This window comes from Aethalodelphis obliquidens, unplaced genomic scaffold, assembly GCF_003676395.1.
Source record: "Aethalodelphis obliquidens isolate GAN/ISIS:26980383/991018 unplaced genomic scaffold, ASM367639v1 scaffold45, whole genome shotgun sequence".
In the NCBI taxonomy this organism is placed as follows: Eukaryota; Metazoa; Chordata; class Mammalia; order Artiodactyla; family Delphinidae; genus Aethalodelphis; species Aethalodelphis obliquidens.
Window position 1 is genome coordinate 15854804 of NW_020837989.1, and position 18930 is coordinate 15873733.

Consider the following 18930-nt stretch of genomic DNA (forward strand, 5'->3'; position numbering starts at 1 on the left):
GTCTTAAGGACCACCAAATATGCAGAAATAAGAATTCCAAATATTTCAGTCCTCAAATATACAAAGCCAAATAAGGCACAGGACCTAAAGAATAAACACAAAGTGAGACTACAATGTTTTAGTTCATGTGATTTAGGGCCCCTCTATTTGGTCCTGTAAGATAATTTAAATAGTTCTCTCTGTTGTACATGTCCAAATTTATTCAGACTGTTTAGAGAGATCTTCGTTCTGAAACACAGAACACTATAGGCTATAAACTCCTCCAAACTACATTGTTGGTATAATCTAATTCAAAATATAAAAAATCTTCAGAGACTTTCAAACCCTGCCCCACTAATCTATTGTAAAATGTAACTTTTAAACAGAAACATACTATACTATTACTTATAGTAATCAATAAACGAGTTAGAATGAATGATCACTGAAACGTTGATCCAGGAGGCACTGTTTTCCTGCTTGGTTTTCAAATAATGTACATTTCTGTGCACTACATACTGACACCCCTGAAGAGACTTCCTAAGCTGATCCTGGATGTTCACATGCAGCAGATAAATGAATATCTGCAGCTATCATACCAAGCTAGTGCTGGTTTGTGTAGTTATTGGACCATCTTGCTACATTTTTTTCTTCATATTTTGAATAAGTGGAAGAGGTGGAAATTATCAAATGACTGATATTGTAAGAACCACTGGTCTCTAAATTTAACACAATTGAGACAAAAATAGAAATCAGGAGGAATGAGACATCTTTAGCTTCAACTGGATGCTCATAGGACTTAAACCAGTTGGCTGTGTTCACCTGAGAAAAAGGGCAAATGCAGGGAACACGCAGAAAACATTGGAAATAAATTATCTGAGATTATGTCTAAAAAATGAAGCATATTTGGGAATTCCAGAATGATTTAAGAGCTCTACAATTCCTCCCTATTTTAACCCATTATCTTCTGAAGAACTAATATATTTTAAGGAATATGTTGAGTATGATATGAAAGAAACTTCCCCTGCTGAAAAACTGGCCCAAGACCAATTTCTTTTTTGTTTACTGAATGATTCTGTATGAATCTATATGAAGATTAGAAAAAACTGCCTTAGCAATTAACAAGTGCAAACCAACATATTAAACACTAATCCACAGCAAAAGTTGCTACACAAGAGACGTTTATTAATGTTCTGTTGTATTTACAGCTTTAACATACCAAACCAGGGTGAATACCACTTGGTAGAAAGCACATCGCTCTACACTATAACACATTGGTCTCTGCTAACACATTGTAAAAGCAAGTAGTACAGTATGTTAGGGATCATCTCAAAAGTTCCAAGCTAATTCTTTCTTTGCTCCTAGTACCTAATCCCCTCCCTACTCCTAGCCCCTGGCCTAATCATCAGGAGACAAAAGAAAAAGAAAAAAAAGGGGTAGGGATTCTAATCACAGAAAGTATCACCAATTGCATTTTATTAGTAATTATGCTGCATTTGTCCTTGTCCTTTCTATTTTATATAGTGATAACACCTTTACAATCCCTTAGGTACACAACAGAATAAGGTACAGCAAAATTAGAATACAGACTATAAAAAATTAATGCTTATCATTTACCAATTAAGAACATATTCTTGACCACACCTTAAATGTATTTTGCACTATGATTTTGTTTCTAGGTGTTCACAGTACAATTAAATAAATTTCTAGATTAATTTTAACAGCAAAATGGATTATGTGCAGAAATGCAGTCATAACAAAAGTTATACTTTTGAGAAAACCCCTTTTTTAAATGGCCAGCATTGTACATATCTTACACTAAAATATTTAATTCCAAATTCATTTTGAGATGGAGGATGAATAAAGCAAGATTGCCCCCTACTGACTACAGGGACAAGGCTCATGCTATTTAAAATGACTACAAATAGATAAGGCATTATTAGTACATCACAGACTTGATTGCGAGAGCTTTTTCAAACATTAACCACTAATGATTCAATGATTACAGAATTTTGCATTAACTATTAAAATTTTACATCTAGGAACAAATAGAGAGAAATGATCTTTGTCAACAGTACTTTATTTTTTTAAAGCAGGTGATTATTCCTCTGTGTTCCGCCTCTTGATTCACTTCCTGCAGGTGTTCTCTTGCTTCTTGGGAGAGAATTCATAAATGCAGGAAGGCCTCTGCCAGAAAACATCTGCCAGAGAAGGATATTGAATATTGAAACTCTGGTTAAGTTGTTATTTTGGCTAAAAGAAGGATGTAGTCACAAAAGAAGGCAGGATGTCTGGAGACACAAGAAGTACATTTTTACATAGCTTTAAGATTACTATACACTGACATCATAGTATTCAATAAACGTTACATTTTTGGTTCTTAAAGTTATAAAGGACTGTAGAACTAGAGAGAACTTGAATGCTTTCTTAAAACCCATGAGGTCAGGGGTCTCTCTCTCTCTCTCTCTCTAAACCTCCTAACAAAAGAACAGAATTCAAGTAACACTTCATCCTACACTTAACCTCAACAGCAATGACTGAAATTTGGGGACAAAGACACAGTAGAATCCAAATGCATAGGTAATTTTCCATACACACTCGAAGCTGTTTACCCTGCCAATTCTGCCAAATCTCACACGAGGAAGATTTCCAATAAGGATGCCAGTGATATCAGTCTATACTTGAAGCAGGGCAAAGTTAGGAAACAACTATAAACTCACAGGTACCACAAGTACTTTTTCCAATCAATTAGAAAAAAAAGTGACTGTATTTTGGGGCATGTATCTCGGGGTGGGGGGACTGTATATAGCCCCAATTTTAAAAAAGCAATATACATGACTAAAATAAATACTCTCAAAATGATGTCCCTCTATTTTGTTAAATGCAGTTTTCATCTAATACTCTAAGGCACTTTTGTTTTGGCATATAAATTGGTTTGGTTCTCATGGAAATAATGGAAAAAATACAAATAACTCCCTATATTACTGCTAAAAAAAAATACTCTAAAGAGATATATTAACAGCTTAACAAATATTTATTGAGAAACTACACTGTGATACCCTATACCGAAAGAGAGTTGGATGGGCTCATACATAGGCCCTTAGCTCACTTTTCCATCTTTCCAAATTACTGTAAAAGCCACAAGCAGCCCTTCTGTATCTTTTCTAATTAGACTACTGTATACGTCTTTAAAAGGCTGGCAAGATGCAGAAAAGCTACAACACTGGAGGAAATCAACATGTTCTTTTTGAACACTTAATATTTCCCAAACCCCAAATTCACTGACACTGGTGTTTTGATTTGAAGTAAACCAATGATATTGACGTAAGAGCAACTTTTCTTCATGGAGACTTCAGAATGTGCAGGGACAAAGACACAAGAATATAAGGAATCCTGAAGGGCAAGTAGAACCAAAAAGAAAATTGGTAGACAGATGTCAAATAGAGATTTTTCAATGAGGCTAGCTACACTCACTACAAGCCTAAGTAAATTCAGTTTTATCACTTTCCATTAACAGATAAAAACTGATAGAATGATTACTATAAAGTCAAAACACTAGAGTTTTGCAAGAATATGAGATACAGTTCAGATACAGTTCACCTGGCCACTTTCTTTAGTTCATGCTGCTTCCACGGAGGCAAATTAGTTTTAATAGATCCCTCAAAGTCAGAGCCACCCAACAAACATTAAAAATGCATTAAGAGGTCCTACCTACTGTACAGCACAGGGAACACTACTCAATATTCTGTAATAACCTATATGGGAAAAGAATCTGAAAAAGAATAGATGTATGAATATGTATAACTGAATCACTTTGCTGTACACCTGAAACTAACACAACATTGTAAATCAACTATAATATTAAAAAAAAAATCCATTAAGAGGTCCTAGATAGGTTACTAATGGGTGACTCAATCACCATACAAATTCCAAATGAAAAAGATTGCTAGAGAGGCACTCACTGCTCTCTAAGACCCAGAGGCCTGTTCTGATCAACTTGACTCACAAGCTGTTACAAAAACAGTGTGGAATGCCACATTTCAGGGACTGTGGCTATCATTACTAAACTTTAGATTAGATCACTTCAGAAACAGAAGGAATCCAACAGCCTACAGATCATTTAATTTCAAGAGGAAGACAACAATTTCTTCTAGGACACTGTGTGATTTTTTTTTTTTTAAGCAAAAATTCCCCTGGAAACATTTTCTACTATCTTGCTACTTTACAACACAGTCCAAATAAGTGAAACTAACTTGAGGTGAATTAAAAATAAAGACGTATTAAGAAGGAGGGGGAAGGTTATAGAAAAAAGGAAATGAAAACACTTATCACTACATGGAAAAAAGTTAAGAAGGTATCTGATGCCTCATATGTATAGCTCACCAGGTCACAGCAATCACTATTTAATTATGAAGGGCCCTATCTCATTAATGCCGCGAGGGCTTACAAATTTTCTTCCCTCCTATTTCAGATGTGGTTAAAGTAACAAATTTAAGATCCATTATACTTCACATATACAAGTGCTTTTGCAGTAGTGTTAGATTATCAGTTAATTGTGTTACCACCTTACAGTTACTATAACTAGCTCATCAATTATCTGGCAGCATCAAAAGAAGTGGTACTCCATAAAAATTTATTTTCCAGTTCATTGGTAAATAAGATAAAATATGGACATTTTACATTTTTGACCATTTCAGATAAAGACGTTTCTAAAAGGTATCTGTTTCTTTTTAAACAACATAGAAGGAACATTTTGTTTTTCCTGCTTCCTCACAGTCACACACTTCTTGCTGCCACTGTGCCCAGCTCTAGCAGTTCCTTCTGGCTTTTTTTGCTGTGAGGCAGGAACCCAAATTTCCTTTGTAAGCTTATAAATAAGTTCTGAAAGGGAACCTGAGAGTTGCCCTATGATAGTAGTACGTGAGCTTTAGTGTTCAACTCTTGTAATATCTACTTTGGCTGGTTAGAAAGAAGGCCTTTTGAGGTCATTTCACGGTGTGTGTGTGTGTGTACTATATTTTGGGCAGCCTAAATAGAAAAGTCACTATTCTTACACTTTTTTCTAGTACAGTGCCAGATCTTAGCACGGGAATTGAGTTATTTTTCTCTATGGCAAAGTTATTTTAGAAATTCCCTACCTGTGGCTTTCTGGCAAAAAGGAAGCCCACAGCTAGCTTTTAACTAGTGATACCTCCAGTAAAGAAAGTAAAAGGTCTCAGTGAAAGAAAAGAAAATCTTCACACCTTACATGATGGTTTTCTAGTACATCTTCAAACTAAATTAAACTAAATTTCCTCTGAACTAGAGAAAGAAAACATTCTACTTTTGGATCCGGATGGACAGTTCTTACCCCTGTCAAATGGACAAAGGAAATTCAGTCCCATGAGATATTACAGCTTTTTGGGTTCCCTCTGGGGATACTGAAAGTTAGTAAGGAAGTCATTAAAATTCTAAATGCTGCTGTAAGTCCCTAAACCCCTAATTTGGAGCTCTGAATCCTCTGGGCATGTCTGGGACAATTTCAAATCAACTAGGATATCAAAGTCAGACAGGAAAGCAAAGAAACCCTACTATGCCCTCCACTGGGGAACTTTATTCATATACCTCTAAGTCTCTGACAATGCCTAAAGCACTGTAAGGCCTCTGGCTCCAAAATACAGAGAACACCAGGTCTATAATATCCCTTTACCCCTCCAACAGCATTATTACTTAACTAAGGGCTGCCTACTTCAACTCATAACCCTAAAGATGCTTTGTTTTACATTTAGAATATACCCATAAAGCATTTCAGAAGTTTTAGAAAATCAAAACAATAATAACAAATTTTATAAACAAAAAAACCCTCCAAGTCCCTAACAATACAGGAAAACTGAGAAGTTCAGGCTTTCTCTCAACCTGTATTGTCATGTCAACCTGTCATGTATTAGAAGCAAGAATGTATGCATCCTCTAATAAAGCCTGAAATTGCCTTCTAACTGAAGAATGAAGAGAACAGACAGAGGTGTGGCCTCATTCCATTTAGAAAGTCAAAGCCATTAGACTAGACCTATAGAATCTGTGAAGGAAGGAAGAAAGGGAGGGAGGGAGGGCAGGAGGAATCTGTCCCCTCAGGATATGTTGGGCACCAATGGATTAGGGGAAATCTGCAGGTGATTTCAAGCATTCATCCTAAGAAGAACTGTGGCAACCCCGAAGAATTAACATTTTTTTTTTTTTTGCGGTATGCGGGCCTCTCACTGTTGTGGCCTCTCCCGTTGCGGAGCACAGGCTCCGGACGCACAGGCTCAGGGGCCATGGCTCACGGGCCCAGCCGCTCCGCAGCACGTGGGACCTTCCGGACCAGGGCACGAACCCGTGTCCCCTGCATCGGCAGGCGGACTCTCAACCACTGCGCCACCAGGGAAGCCCAAGAATTAACTTTTGAATCTATGGTAGGTAAGAGTTAAACCTAGGGCTTAGAAGTAACTACAAATTATAATCAGATATGTAGAGGAAGAAAAAAGATGACAATGGTTAACTACAATAAAACCACACAAAATATCTGACAAGCCTCTTAAAGTTAGGATGTCCTAGACACAAACACAGGCACATCACAGGCATTAGGACCTAGGCCAGCGGTGTCAGTGTCCATCTGTGCCCAGACTGTGTAACTGAATTCAAATTCAGGACACACCACTCAGGACATTTTAAACATGCAACAAAACATTCCCTTTCTTTAAAAAAAAAAAAATCATACACACAAGTGGTATTCTTAATGGCTAAAATTATCTCTCAAATAAAAGTCCACGCTCCTTTGAAGAAACTGACTTTAACCAACAGAACCTAAGTTCTTTTCATGCTTTCTTTAACTTTTATAAGAAATGCCTTATGAATATACTCTACCATGCATGTATCTGAGCTTATCTGTCACTGTAACCTTTGTTACTTATGTAAGAACATTTAATTATACATGTAAAGTGCTTAGTACAGTATCTGATATATCAAAAAGTTGACAAACATTAGTTATTACTATTACGCCATGCTTGAAAAAATTTTTGTTTCATTTAAGAAGTTCTCATCACATTATTCTGTTGCTTAAAAACTTTCAATACCATCTCACCACCTGGCAAATTAAATACGGTACTTTCTTTTCTAGAAGCATATATTCTGAGACCACCACGAATCTTCAAAACTGAGAACTCTACTCTGCATGCTAAGATCACCGCAAATCTTCAAAACTGAGAACTACACTCTTAGCATATGATTACTTGCATAAACTATGATAACCCAACAGCAAATACAGAACAACCTGATGCTCACATGGAGTCAGCCTTGTGTTGAGCCAACACATCACTGGGTTTAAAGGGCTGCTCTATGAGTTCAACACTTCCAGCGCAAACGGGCTTAGTGCTCAAGATAGTTGAGAACACTGTCTCAGCCTGGCTTTCCAGCCTTAATCCTCAACACTCCTTTATGCTGCAATCACACTGCTGTCCCTTAAGCCAGCTCCGTAACTTCTCTGCCTCTATTCCTATTCAACGCTTGGCCTTAGGTGACTCTGAAATGCTTCCCCACCCAACAATTTCCACGATCATTTACACTTCCTACCTATCATTTCAGGTTTATCTCAACTGCTACAACCTTCACAAATCCTTGCTTGAGGCCTTCAACCAGCCTGGTCCCACCTGTCCTCAACAGTCTCAAGTAACAAAGAGTCAACTCCACGAAGGTTAGATCTTGTAACCAGAGGCCTCTCTCTGGTGTACTCTTTCCCAAGATTCCCTAACTCCTCCTTTTTGTAGCTAGTGATGTAAGATGGAGTCAGCCTCTGGGGAAAACCACGGGTGAACCAAAGAGCCTCGGCAAGGCTTAGTCCTCCTGTTCTAGGCAAGGGAAAAGGCCCTTTCCTCCCCTTCCTTTCCTGGGGTTTGACACTACCACCAGAATGGTAACATTAGGATGGGAACCTGAAGAAAAGGGATCAGGAAAGCCTCTCTGACTAACCTGAGAAGACGGAAGCCTTGATGGGCTTGTCAGTGGCCAGGCAAAAGGAGTTCCTAAAGTACTCATGGTCCTGTCACCTCTGGGGTTTAGGGCCCCACATAACTGAGCTGAGTGATCAGGCCTGAGAGGCTCCTTCTCACTACAGTCCTCTGGAACCGGTAAAACTGCAGGCAGCAGTGGCTTCGGGATTCACGGTTCAAAGATCTAGGACCCTGAGTCCCAGTCGAGCCTCTTCTGCATTGTCTGAACATGAGATAAAGTTTTCTCCTTCGGCAGTTTTTCTAACTTGCCTTTTTTAATAGTTTTTTTCATAGAAACACCCCTTACTAAACTAGAAACTAAAAGACAAGGCTTCCTTACCTTCTCCATATCCCCTACCACAGGGTGTACACTCTACTCTAAACCTGAATAGTCATCTGCAATGCATCACATGATTACACTGGGACTACAATAAAGTTTTTTTCTTTAATACCTTTAATAAATAAAGAGAACTCTGGTCCTGGGGAGATTTGAGAAAGTTTCTGGCATCTTCCGGACTTTTGCATAATTGATAAATCCTCTGAGAAACAGGAGAAAGCCTAATTTAAAAAAGAGAAGTCAAGAATGAGTTTATAATTCCCATATTAAGTCCACTCCCCAGAAATATCCCTTCTGATACCAGTACTTCATCATTTTTCTGCTAAAAGCTATCAAAACACAATTGCCTCTAAAATTTCCAAAGGATTTCCACACCAAATTTTCCACTTCTCAATGAGAATACATAATCTCAAGAGCCAAAACAAAGTCTCTCTTGCACATTCAGAATCTAAGTGGTCTAAAAAGGAAACAAAAATAAGATGGGGCCAAACATTTACATTTGGAAGCCTCATTGAGAAGCATTATCAAACCCTACCTTCTCTCCCCTGCCCTGACTCTGGCCTCACCCCATGGCTCCAGGGATCTTAGTTCCCCAACGAGGGACGGAACCTGCCACCACAGCAGTGAAAGGGTGGAATCCTAACCACTGGACCACCAGGTAATTCCCAAAAGCTACCTTCTGAGTTCCAAAAAAGTATTCCAAGATAATATACTCTTTTTAGAGAGGTTATAAACTGTTTTTCTCAAAAAAAAAAATTCCATCCTTTCTTGCTGTGGGCTTCTTTTTTTCCAAAGACAGTACATAATGTTGTCCACTAGATGTCAGGCTCCCCTTACCTTTACAGCAATTCTCATATTCTCAACTGTATTTCTCTACTCTTAATTTAGGAGTCAGCGGGGAAGGTGACGAGCCCCCTCCAATGGTAGCTCACATACTCCCGGCCCTCCTCCTCCAGAGATGGTCCCTGAGTCTTAGACACATTTTTTTTAAACACCTTTATGGAGATATAATTTACATACCATAAAGTTTACCCATTTAATGTGTACGATTCACTGGCTTTTAGTCAGTTAAAACTATAATCCAATTTTAGAACTCTGTTGCCCCTAAAAATATCCGGTACCCACTAAGGAGCCATTCCCCATTTCCTACCCTCCTCCCATCTCCCCAGCTCTAAGCAATCACTTTCTTTTGGATACATTTTAAAATATACTCAAGGAGTAGAAGACTCTTTGTACTCAAATAGAAATGATTTTTGGCAGTAACCAAGAATCATCAGCACTGAGCACAACATCATCCTTTTGGCACCAAAATCAACAAGCCAGCTCCAGTCAAAGGATGGGTGCCATGTGGGAATGAATATAGGTCAGTTTTGCTAGACATTTCAATTTTGAAAGGTTAAAAAATGCAGGTATTTTATATGAAAATTCTTGATTTTCATGCGAAGACAACTAATAATAATAATAAAAAAAACTTCTTGGGGCTTCCCTGGTGGCACAGTGGTTGAGAGTCCGCCTGCCGATGCAGGGGACACGGGTTCGTGCCCCAGTCTGGGAAGATCCCACATGCCGTGGAGCGGCTAGGCCCATGAGCCATGGCCCCTGAGCCTGCGCGTCCAGAGCCTGTGCTCTGCAACGGGAGAGGCCGCAACAGTGAGAGGCCCGCGTACCGCAAAAACAACAACAACAACAACAAAAAACTTCTGAAAATAACTGTGGAACATACAAACCACAACTGCAGGCTAGCTATAGCTTATGAGCTGCCAGCTTGAGAACTTTGTACAGACCTGTTCTCTGCAGGAAAAACTCAAAAAAAAAAAAAAAGTTCTCTCTGCAAGGGGTTCCAAAAATGACCCAAACACTGGATCCAAATACACTAAGTACATCCAAAGTCTCACTACTTTTTGCTTATCAGTAAGCAGTAAGATAGCAAGAATGATGAATTACAAAGTACTATAAATTCATCTCCCATGAAACTTTAATATATGAAGGAAATCAGCCCATTAAATTTCTTTAAATTATCAATGCTGTCAACAATCAACCTAAAATTATGCTTAATGACTCTTCTTTGGTCTATTCAGGATTTGCTTGGACTTTAGGCGGCTTGGGGGAAGATGAGGAGTCAGACTTTCTCTTAAAGGTACAGTTTAGAGAATAAGCAACTCAAGGAACTACTCCTCTAAAGTAACTCTCCTGTAGGTCACTTTTAAAAAAAGTTTCTCAGTAATCAAGGGAAGGGGTAAAAATCACTCTCTCTCTTTCCTTGGAATGCCAATGACCAATAGTAGAGCAGATGATGCTACTGGGGAGGTGGGGGATGGCATCATGGATGACTTGTATTTTCTAAGTAAAATTTAGGGTCAGCAATACATGGCTCTATTACCCTGGGTAAAACAGGTAGGTTCTGAATATATTAAGCACCTGTCAGGCATGGGTTCTACACTGTGCTAGCCAGACCCATTAGCAGCCCTGGAACCAAGGATCCTAATCAAGGAGACAACAAAAAGGCCTGAAACAGGAGACATGTTAGGATAGGAGAAAATGATGTCACAGAAGCAGAGTGAGGCAATTATACCATCTTTAACAGCTACAGGATGTCTCTGCTATTGTAGAAATGACAGCAGTGATGATGGTCTGTTACTGTATCATATGTATTTTCTCTACAATGAGGAAACCAACAGTATTCACCACACTGCTCATTTCTTTGCTTTAAGATGTCTTGGAAGAAAAGATTTTAAAATAAAAATTTAGAGTAATAAGTATAATCTGAAGACCAACAACCTGAAATGGCTGGTATATTTTTTAAAAAAAATTCCTCCCTCTCATCACAAAATAATTCTTATTCGCAACAACAGCAAACTAAAGAAATCTGGAACCTCAATTCTTACTAGACATAACTTCTGGCGGTTCTTCCAGAAGTTATGTCTAGTAAGGTTATACATTTTCTGTTTTCTACCAATAGATCCAACTGAATATAGGCCACATACACTCATGAGTAGTTCAGCTGGTTACAATATACTTCTAAGCAATTTGGGGTTGAGCTTGTGAATGCTTTGCGGCAATAACTCACAGGGGAAAACAGATCTATGGACTATAAAGTCATCTTATCAGTGTGCCCCTCTGGCCACACAGGAAATGTGAGAAGTGTATATGGACGGGTTAAGAGAAATTTATCACCACTAAGAGACGTTCTATGAACATTTATGTTACTCTGATGGTGACAAGAGCCTAATCCTTGAAATATTTTAAAAATTATACTTACTATTGCTAATATATTACTGTATAGTAAGTGAGATGAGGGCTTAATAAAAGTAATTTTACTTCTAAAATTTAACATAATCTTTCCTCTCCTTTGTCTTTGTTAAGAGCACTTACCTAAAACCAGGAACACCCACCAGAGCCAGTACTGACCATCAAAATATCCAGGGAAGTAAGTGGAAAACTGAAAAATAAAGCAAAATACTTCAGAGCACCTCAGCAGATATAATTTCACATTTTAGCTTAAGAGTTTACAAAACACAAGATTTTATCTTGTATACTAATGCTATTCATTTAGTTCTTACAAAAATTTCTAAGAAGTTAGTGAAAGTATTTTATACAGTACAGATTTGAAATGATTATGATATACGCAAATATATTTTCTTTCATGGAAAAGCAATCTTGAAATATGATAGCTTTCGGCTTTACATACGCCTTGTTTTGAAAGTGCTCAAATCTGCTTGTTTTTAAAAAGAAATTTTTTTTTTTTTGCCCACGTTATTTTCCCTTGTAGAAATATGTCTTGATGATAACTTTCATTTTGCTTACCCAGTGCCAAACCCAACTATCTGACCTCTTTTCTAATGATCCCTGATTTTGTTCCTATGCCTCCAGCCATGTCTTGACCTTGGAAAACTTTTGTCACATACATCATGATGATCACATTCCTTTGCCAGGGACCAGCACATAATGTTATTCTGGCCAATGGAACTGAGGGCTGCTGAGAAGGTTTCCTAGCTCTTAAGAAGAAAAGGAGGAGAAGAAATAGTTCCCTTTCTTCTGTTGAACACTGTTGTGTTTCTGATGTGATGCCTGAAACTGCCTTGGCCATCTTAACCCTGAGGGTGGAGCAGTTATACTAACATGTTGAGCAGACCGTCAGCTGTCCTCGATGATGTCAGTGAAACATTTAACTAACCTCCATGTCAGGACTTATTTTCACTGGAAATAAAGTTTCCCCATTGTTTTCTAAGCCATTTTGAGCTAGGTTTTCTGTTACTCAAAAAGCCATCCTAACTAATACAAGCTGATTCATTCAATTCAGTTAAAAGTTTAGTAAAAATAAAAAGACTGGTAACTAATTCGATCTTGTTTCTATTGGAGGCTTTACACAGTATGGACTTTAGCACAGTTTGAGCATTAAATACAGTATTTTATTTCTTAATAAAATAATAAGGTTTATAGAGAAAGAATGAAAAACCTCTTTAGGGCTTGAGTTCTTAACTTAAAGTCCATGTTTTAGGTGAGTACACATTAGCCATCTAGGAGAAAAGCATGTAACTTTTATCAGATTCTCAAAGGAACCTGGAATTCTAAAAACGTTAACAATTCCTTTAGAATAAATAACTTTGAAAAACTCCAATGCTCAGTCAACACTCATTAATTAGTTTATGATAAACACATTGGTTTTATATATAAAGTTAACCATGGCAGTAAACCTATCCGAAATCAGAGGACACTTTAAGAGACTAGATATTTTACAACTTTAAATTAACTTCATGCAATTCTAACTAACTGGTAACTCCTACATCACTGAAGATCTCTCTCTAATTTACCTTAGAGATAAGGGCCCCTAATGGAGTAGGGCTTGTTAAACAGTTAAACGGTTTTGGCTCTCCAAACATTTTGGCATAACCAATGATGCTACTGATAACCAATCCTGGAAGGGAGGATGGATAGGAGGGAGGAAGGAGGGAGAAAAGAAGAGAGGGAAGGAGAGAAGAAAGACTAAAACTTCAGTAGCATTAATGAGAGGAATGTCTGCTTTTGATGAGATACCAGAGAGGTGACAGAGTCTTTCTTTTATTATAAAAACAACTAATTTCAGAACAAATACATGTATTATCACATTACAAACATTAAAAACAGAGAAAGCAGCTGGTGAACAAGCATAGATGGATGCCCTTGGACCACCAATATTCACTAGATTTGACTACAAAACTTGGGTGCATGAACCAACTGCAACTGATCTAGGTTCAATTTCATGAAACCAGAACAAAGACAAATCAAAAATCATTTTTAAGTGATTCCAAAAAGCAGATGAAAAAAAATCAAATATTCAAAATTATTCTACTTATTGCTTCTCTACAGACTATCATTACTGTTGCACAACTTACCCTGACAATCAGGATCCACTTAATTAGAGAGAGACCAAATCCTGAAATGGCCCCATACCTTCCTGCAGCTGAAGTGGTCAGGCAAAAAGACAGGAAAAACCCAATCCAGTTAAAGAGGAATGCCACTGTAAAAGCCAAGAGAAAAAAAGAGGTCAGACACGTCCTGTTACCCAAGGAGCAAGAGTGCCCTAAGGGTGCCCTCTGTACTTGCTTCTGCTTAAATGGCTTAGCCCACCCTCCAAAACCCTTATCCCACTTCCCCAAAACATCCATCCTCTGTCTTCCTCCCAAAAGCAAACAAGAAAACACAGTCTCTGGATATCAGGTGTTATATTATTACATCTACTGCTATATACGCTTTCAAAAATGCCTTAATATCACCACACTGAATACTTATGACTTGTGCCCTTTATGTGTTACACCTGAGTAAATAAACATTATTTAAACATTAAATTAGTGCCCGCCAATAATCTGATTCAAGTCATTCACCTCCTGCTTCTACGAATTTTGACAGCTTATGTAACACGTCACCTCTAAAAGCACTGCATTTGCTTCATATCTTTTTAATACAGTAAATTAAAGAAATTGTTGCTCACTTCCAAGTCAGGCATATGGAAACCTAAATGCAAAATAACATCAAGGGGGAAAAATCGGGCTGACGTTGATGTATTAGAAAATAGAAGCTTGTAAAATAAAATTCATCGAAGGCATTTAATTCCTGTTCCACGGTCAGGAATGAGTAGGAGGAATGCTAAGGGGCCTTGAAGATTGCAAAACCGAAGCTTATTAGATCATGTAAAAATGAAGCAACCCCCAAAACTGCTTTAATTATATTTTGCATAGGTATTCACAGAAATAAAAGACAAAGAGAAAGGATAGTAAAAGTGTACTAAGCTCTGAACATCTCAGTAAAAGGCATCAAATATAATGTAATACATTAAATAAAATGTATTAAAATAAATATAATGTATTAAATATATGCAATAAATATAATGTATTAACTCAACTAGTTCTTTTAATTCAGTCATATTCACTCATAATCCAAAGCACTCTGGTTTGTGGGAAGTGGCTCTGCTGTGTGTATATACTTACTGAAAAAAGTTAACATGAAAATCCCATCGTTTCCTATCCTCATCTGGTCAGGATCATCAAAATCATCCCGACCCACAAAATCCTCATCCTAAATGAAAAGAAAAGGTAAATTCACAATAAATTATTTCAAGGCAAAGGAAAAACATCAAGAAAAACAGAGAAAGGGACAAAAGTGAGTTCCAATGAGAAAATATACTGCTTCAGCTCAATTCAAAACTAGGAGCATTAAGGCTTTAACTATATGTTAAAATTTTCATTTGTCTTATAAGTAAAAGATATAATTTTTTCTCAGTGAAAGGAATTTTTCACTTTATAACCCAAGTTCTTTAACAATACACTTCAAAAATTATGAAGTTCACAAAGAACTGTTCACTCTTCCTTTTATATATATATAAATATAAAGAAAAGAAATATATACATAAAGAAAAGAAAAAGAAATTTTTCTTACACATTTGGCTTAAATTCTAGAATATCAGCAATCCAGGGCCTGTTTAGCCCAGAATATTCGTAATCCTGGGCCTATTAAGAAGATACCATTGACTAGCTCAAGTGCTTTATGAGACTGACTTGGGGTGGGGTGGGGTGGAGCGGTGGAAGAAGATAGTGTAATCATACGTGAAGAGTCTAACAGCGCTGCCCACTGCTCCATAACCATTTGTTTATATTGGTACATAGGTCTGAAACAACCTCACTTCCAATCTTGTTGGCAGATAGGATCCTTTCCATCCTAACCTGAAAACACAGTTTTGCAAGTCTAGAAGGAAGATGATCTTGACCAACAATGACACCAACATATGCAACTTACCTTTTCAACTAATTGTAGATAAGTGTTGAGATATTGAAAAATAAATGAATATACACTTAAAAGTAAAAGTGGTAGACTTGTACACAGTACAATGAGGGTTCCTCAAATGAAAAAAAAACAAAAAACTTTAGGGAGAACCAAAACTTGCCCTACACAGGAAAAGGACTGGGAAATTCCTAACAAGCTGCCAACTGGCTCCCCTGGGGGATGGGAACTGAAGAAGAAGTGGCAGGCGCAGCTTTCATCTAACTTAACACCTTTCCTCTATTGTTTGAAATTTATATAAGAATGTGTTTGTTTTATCTTTTTAAAAATACGAAATAGCTAGTATTATGAATGCATACTAGTAGGATAAATAGGCTTTGCCAAATTAAAAAGTAATTCTGTTTTTTGCATAACTACTCAAAGATGTACTACAAAAATACATGAAGTAATGCCTAATAATATTACAAATGCCTTGTAGCTGTTCTTTCTGTCCTTGGTATCTCTACTACCAGGATTCCTCCTACAAACTGTTGCCAGGTTAATGTTTCTAAAACACCATACTTGTCTTATCATACTCATGCTTAAAAACTCTGAAAGATTCTGTGTGACCTATGTGTAAGTCTAAATGCCTCAGCCTAGCATTCAGAAGATTCTACAACCTACAGTTCTGGTCACGAACTCTTTGCTCAAGCAAAACCAATTACTACAACCACAGAACCTGCCCTGCACCTGGCTGATTCACATCTGCTTTCTGAGCTTTTCCTTCTGGAATGTTCTTATCCATCAAAACTCGGGGCCCACTTCAAATCCCATCTTCCCCGTGATCACAAAGTTAAAGTCACAGTTCTTAACGCTCACTGCTCTTGTGCTGTTCCTTAGATATAGGTCTTCGTGGGCCTTTTCCCCAGCTGGATTTTAAGCTCTTGTATGGCAGGAGCATTGCTTTATACAAAGCCTTCCACCTATCCACTGCAAAATACATAGCACATTATATAAAAAAAGTGTTCTATACGTGTTGGCTGAATAAAAGAGCCCCTTAAGAAGTTCTTAAATGTGTACAAAAGCATTCTAAAGAGTTCTGTGATTAATCAGAGCTAATCTCCTGGTCTATTTCATGGGACAGTTACCATAATCCAAGAGGTCTGGAGAGTACCTACAAGGACTTTGGAGTCTAGAATATCTGGGTTTGACTCACCTATGCTACTTATTAGCTATATGACTTTGGGCAAATTATTTAATCTCTCTGGGCCTCAATTTTTGCATTTGTAAAATAGGGATAATATAATCTCTACCTTGCAAAGTTATTGTGAAGACTGGAAACAACATACAAAATACATGTAAGCATCAAGCACTGTACCAACCACGTTGTTTGCTTCCAATGCATGGTAACTATATTAAGACTGCTTTGTCTTTAGAGAGTGAGCTGCATGAGGGGTCTTAGTTTCTCCCTAGCACCTACAAGAAGTGAATGCATTTCACCAGGTAGAATCAGCCTAGACTAGGCTTGTAAACTACTACTTCTGCCCAGCAGTGGTTTTATAAGTTTCACACCTCATAGTATAAATATGATCTGCAAACAGTCTACTATCCTAAGGCCCGAACTTCTGGGGCTTGTGTCATTGCACTGCCCAGACCGAATTTCTGTTCTTGTTCTTATCTTTTACTCTAGTTTCCTGCCAGGCCTAGGGTCTGGAGCCTTGATTGCCCCACATTTATGGGGACTGGATCCTGCTTTCCTTTCTCTCAATATCTCACCCAAGGCCCCACCTGCATCAGCTTCAACCTGGATGAATATTTATGAGAACACAACTGTATCACTTATAGGCCTGACATCACGAACCAAGAGTGTCCAAAATTCTCCATTGGCTTTCACCACACCCCACCCCCACTCCCATGAATTAACATCAGGCCAGATGGGATCTGAAGTCACTGTGCCTCCACAGATGGCATGATCTGGACCGCTGGTGGCATGGGGTTCATCTAGATGATTGTTAGAGCCCTTCTGAGTTTAATTCTATGAAGTTCCACTTATTTATTCTCTCCATAGACTCCCTAGCAGCTATCTACCTAACACCAAAATATTAAGTGTGCAGAATCAAGGCAAAGTTGGTGTATTTCCTAAATCAGCCCCTGCTCCAAGATGTTTCAGCCATGCCAGGAGACTTGAGAAAGTGATGGCAGTAGGAGAGATACAGGGAAAATGAGCTGGTTTGACTAGTGATTTTTCTGCTCATTTGTATCTTTTACCTCATCGTTTTCAGGAAAAGATAAGTTTATTATCCCAAAAGAAAATGTATCTGCTTTTAAACACTAGCTGTACTTTTACTAATCAATTTAATCGTAAGTAATATCACAAAGGGGATAATGCAAAGAACTTAATTCCCATAAACCAGCACCAAGTAACATGGTAAGTTGGACTTACTCTTCCAGGAACCAAAGGGATAGTAGCTTCAGCTTTGGTTCTCTCAGCTTCATCATAACTGGGCAGTGTGGTAGCCACATTGTAAGACGGGGGCTTTGGAAACCCAGACTCATCTTTGTAGTCAAAATATGCTGCAGAATAAAAAGGAAGTCATCATAATCTGAAGATTAGTTGAAATGAGGAAAAAGAGGATTTCTGCTAACTCTGGCAAACAAAAACCAGCCATTCCTCTAACAGTACATACAGAATAATTGAATCAAAAGGTGTTTAAAGATGAACATAAGACTGGGAATGATTTTTAAATGTATCCACTTTTCAATTATTTAAATTCCACATTCACTTTGCCCTCCCAAGTGCTTCTGAACACTTTTTTTTTGGCTGTTTATGTGGTGTGTTCACAAAAGGCATGTAATATTAATAATGGAATAAGGTAAAATTTAAGCTAAAAATAATTCACCTGTGTGTTTGGAAATCTGTACCATGGTGTCCTCCTATTTATAAACATGAAAATAAACTTGAAAAAAAGTTAAAAGTCATTTCTCACAGATTTTGGCCCTTTTGATTCTTTCACATTATTTTTGCCATGTATTGTTTTCTGTGACATGCCTAAGGTAATTACAGGTTCAGTTACAGAACCATTATTTATTTGTGTGAAATCTTGCATTCCTTCTTTCTAATACTGCATCTTCGTTCTCACTGACTTCTATTATAAAAGATTCAATATGTATTATTAGAAAAGATCTATTTACAAATGGATTAAATTTCTATACAATTTTTGAAAACACTTAAGAATTCTGAAAAAATTCCTATACTTCATCAAGATTAACATTTTTCTTTTCTTTTTTCTCTTTGGTTAATTATAACTAACTTCCAATTTTACTGTAGTATATTACTGAAATTATCAATCAACAGAATTCACCTCATTAACAGAAAAAAGG

General features: G+C 37.5%; 1 protein-coding gene across 2 annotated transcripts in view; it reads right to left on the reverse strand.

The window, feature by feature from the left end:
* Positions 1-1140: 1140 nt before the first annotated feature.
* The window catches only part of NDFIP1 (Nedd4 family interacting protein 1), a 50774-nt gene continuing 32984 nt past the window's right edge, over positions 1141-18930 (reverse strand). The window contains exons 3-8 of one of the 2 annotated variants that reach the window (XM_027081755.1): positions 17993-18123; positions 14781-14868; positions 13689-13813; positions 11689-11755; positions 8432-8537; positions 1141-2177 (exon numbers count right to left, since the gene is read on the reverse strand). In XM_027081755.1, the coding sequence (XP_026937556.1) occupies positions 8434-8537; positions 11689-11755; positions 13689-13813; positions 14781-14868; positions 17993-18123 (515 nt within the window). In that variant the 3' untranslated portion in view covers positions 1141-2177; positions 8432-8433. The remainder of the gene's footprint in view (positions 2178-8431; positions 8538-11688; positions 11756-13688; positions 13814-14780; positions 14869-17992; positions 18124-18930) is intronic. The other variant, XM_027081754.1, reaches the window with a different exon arrangement.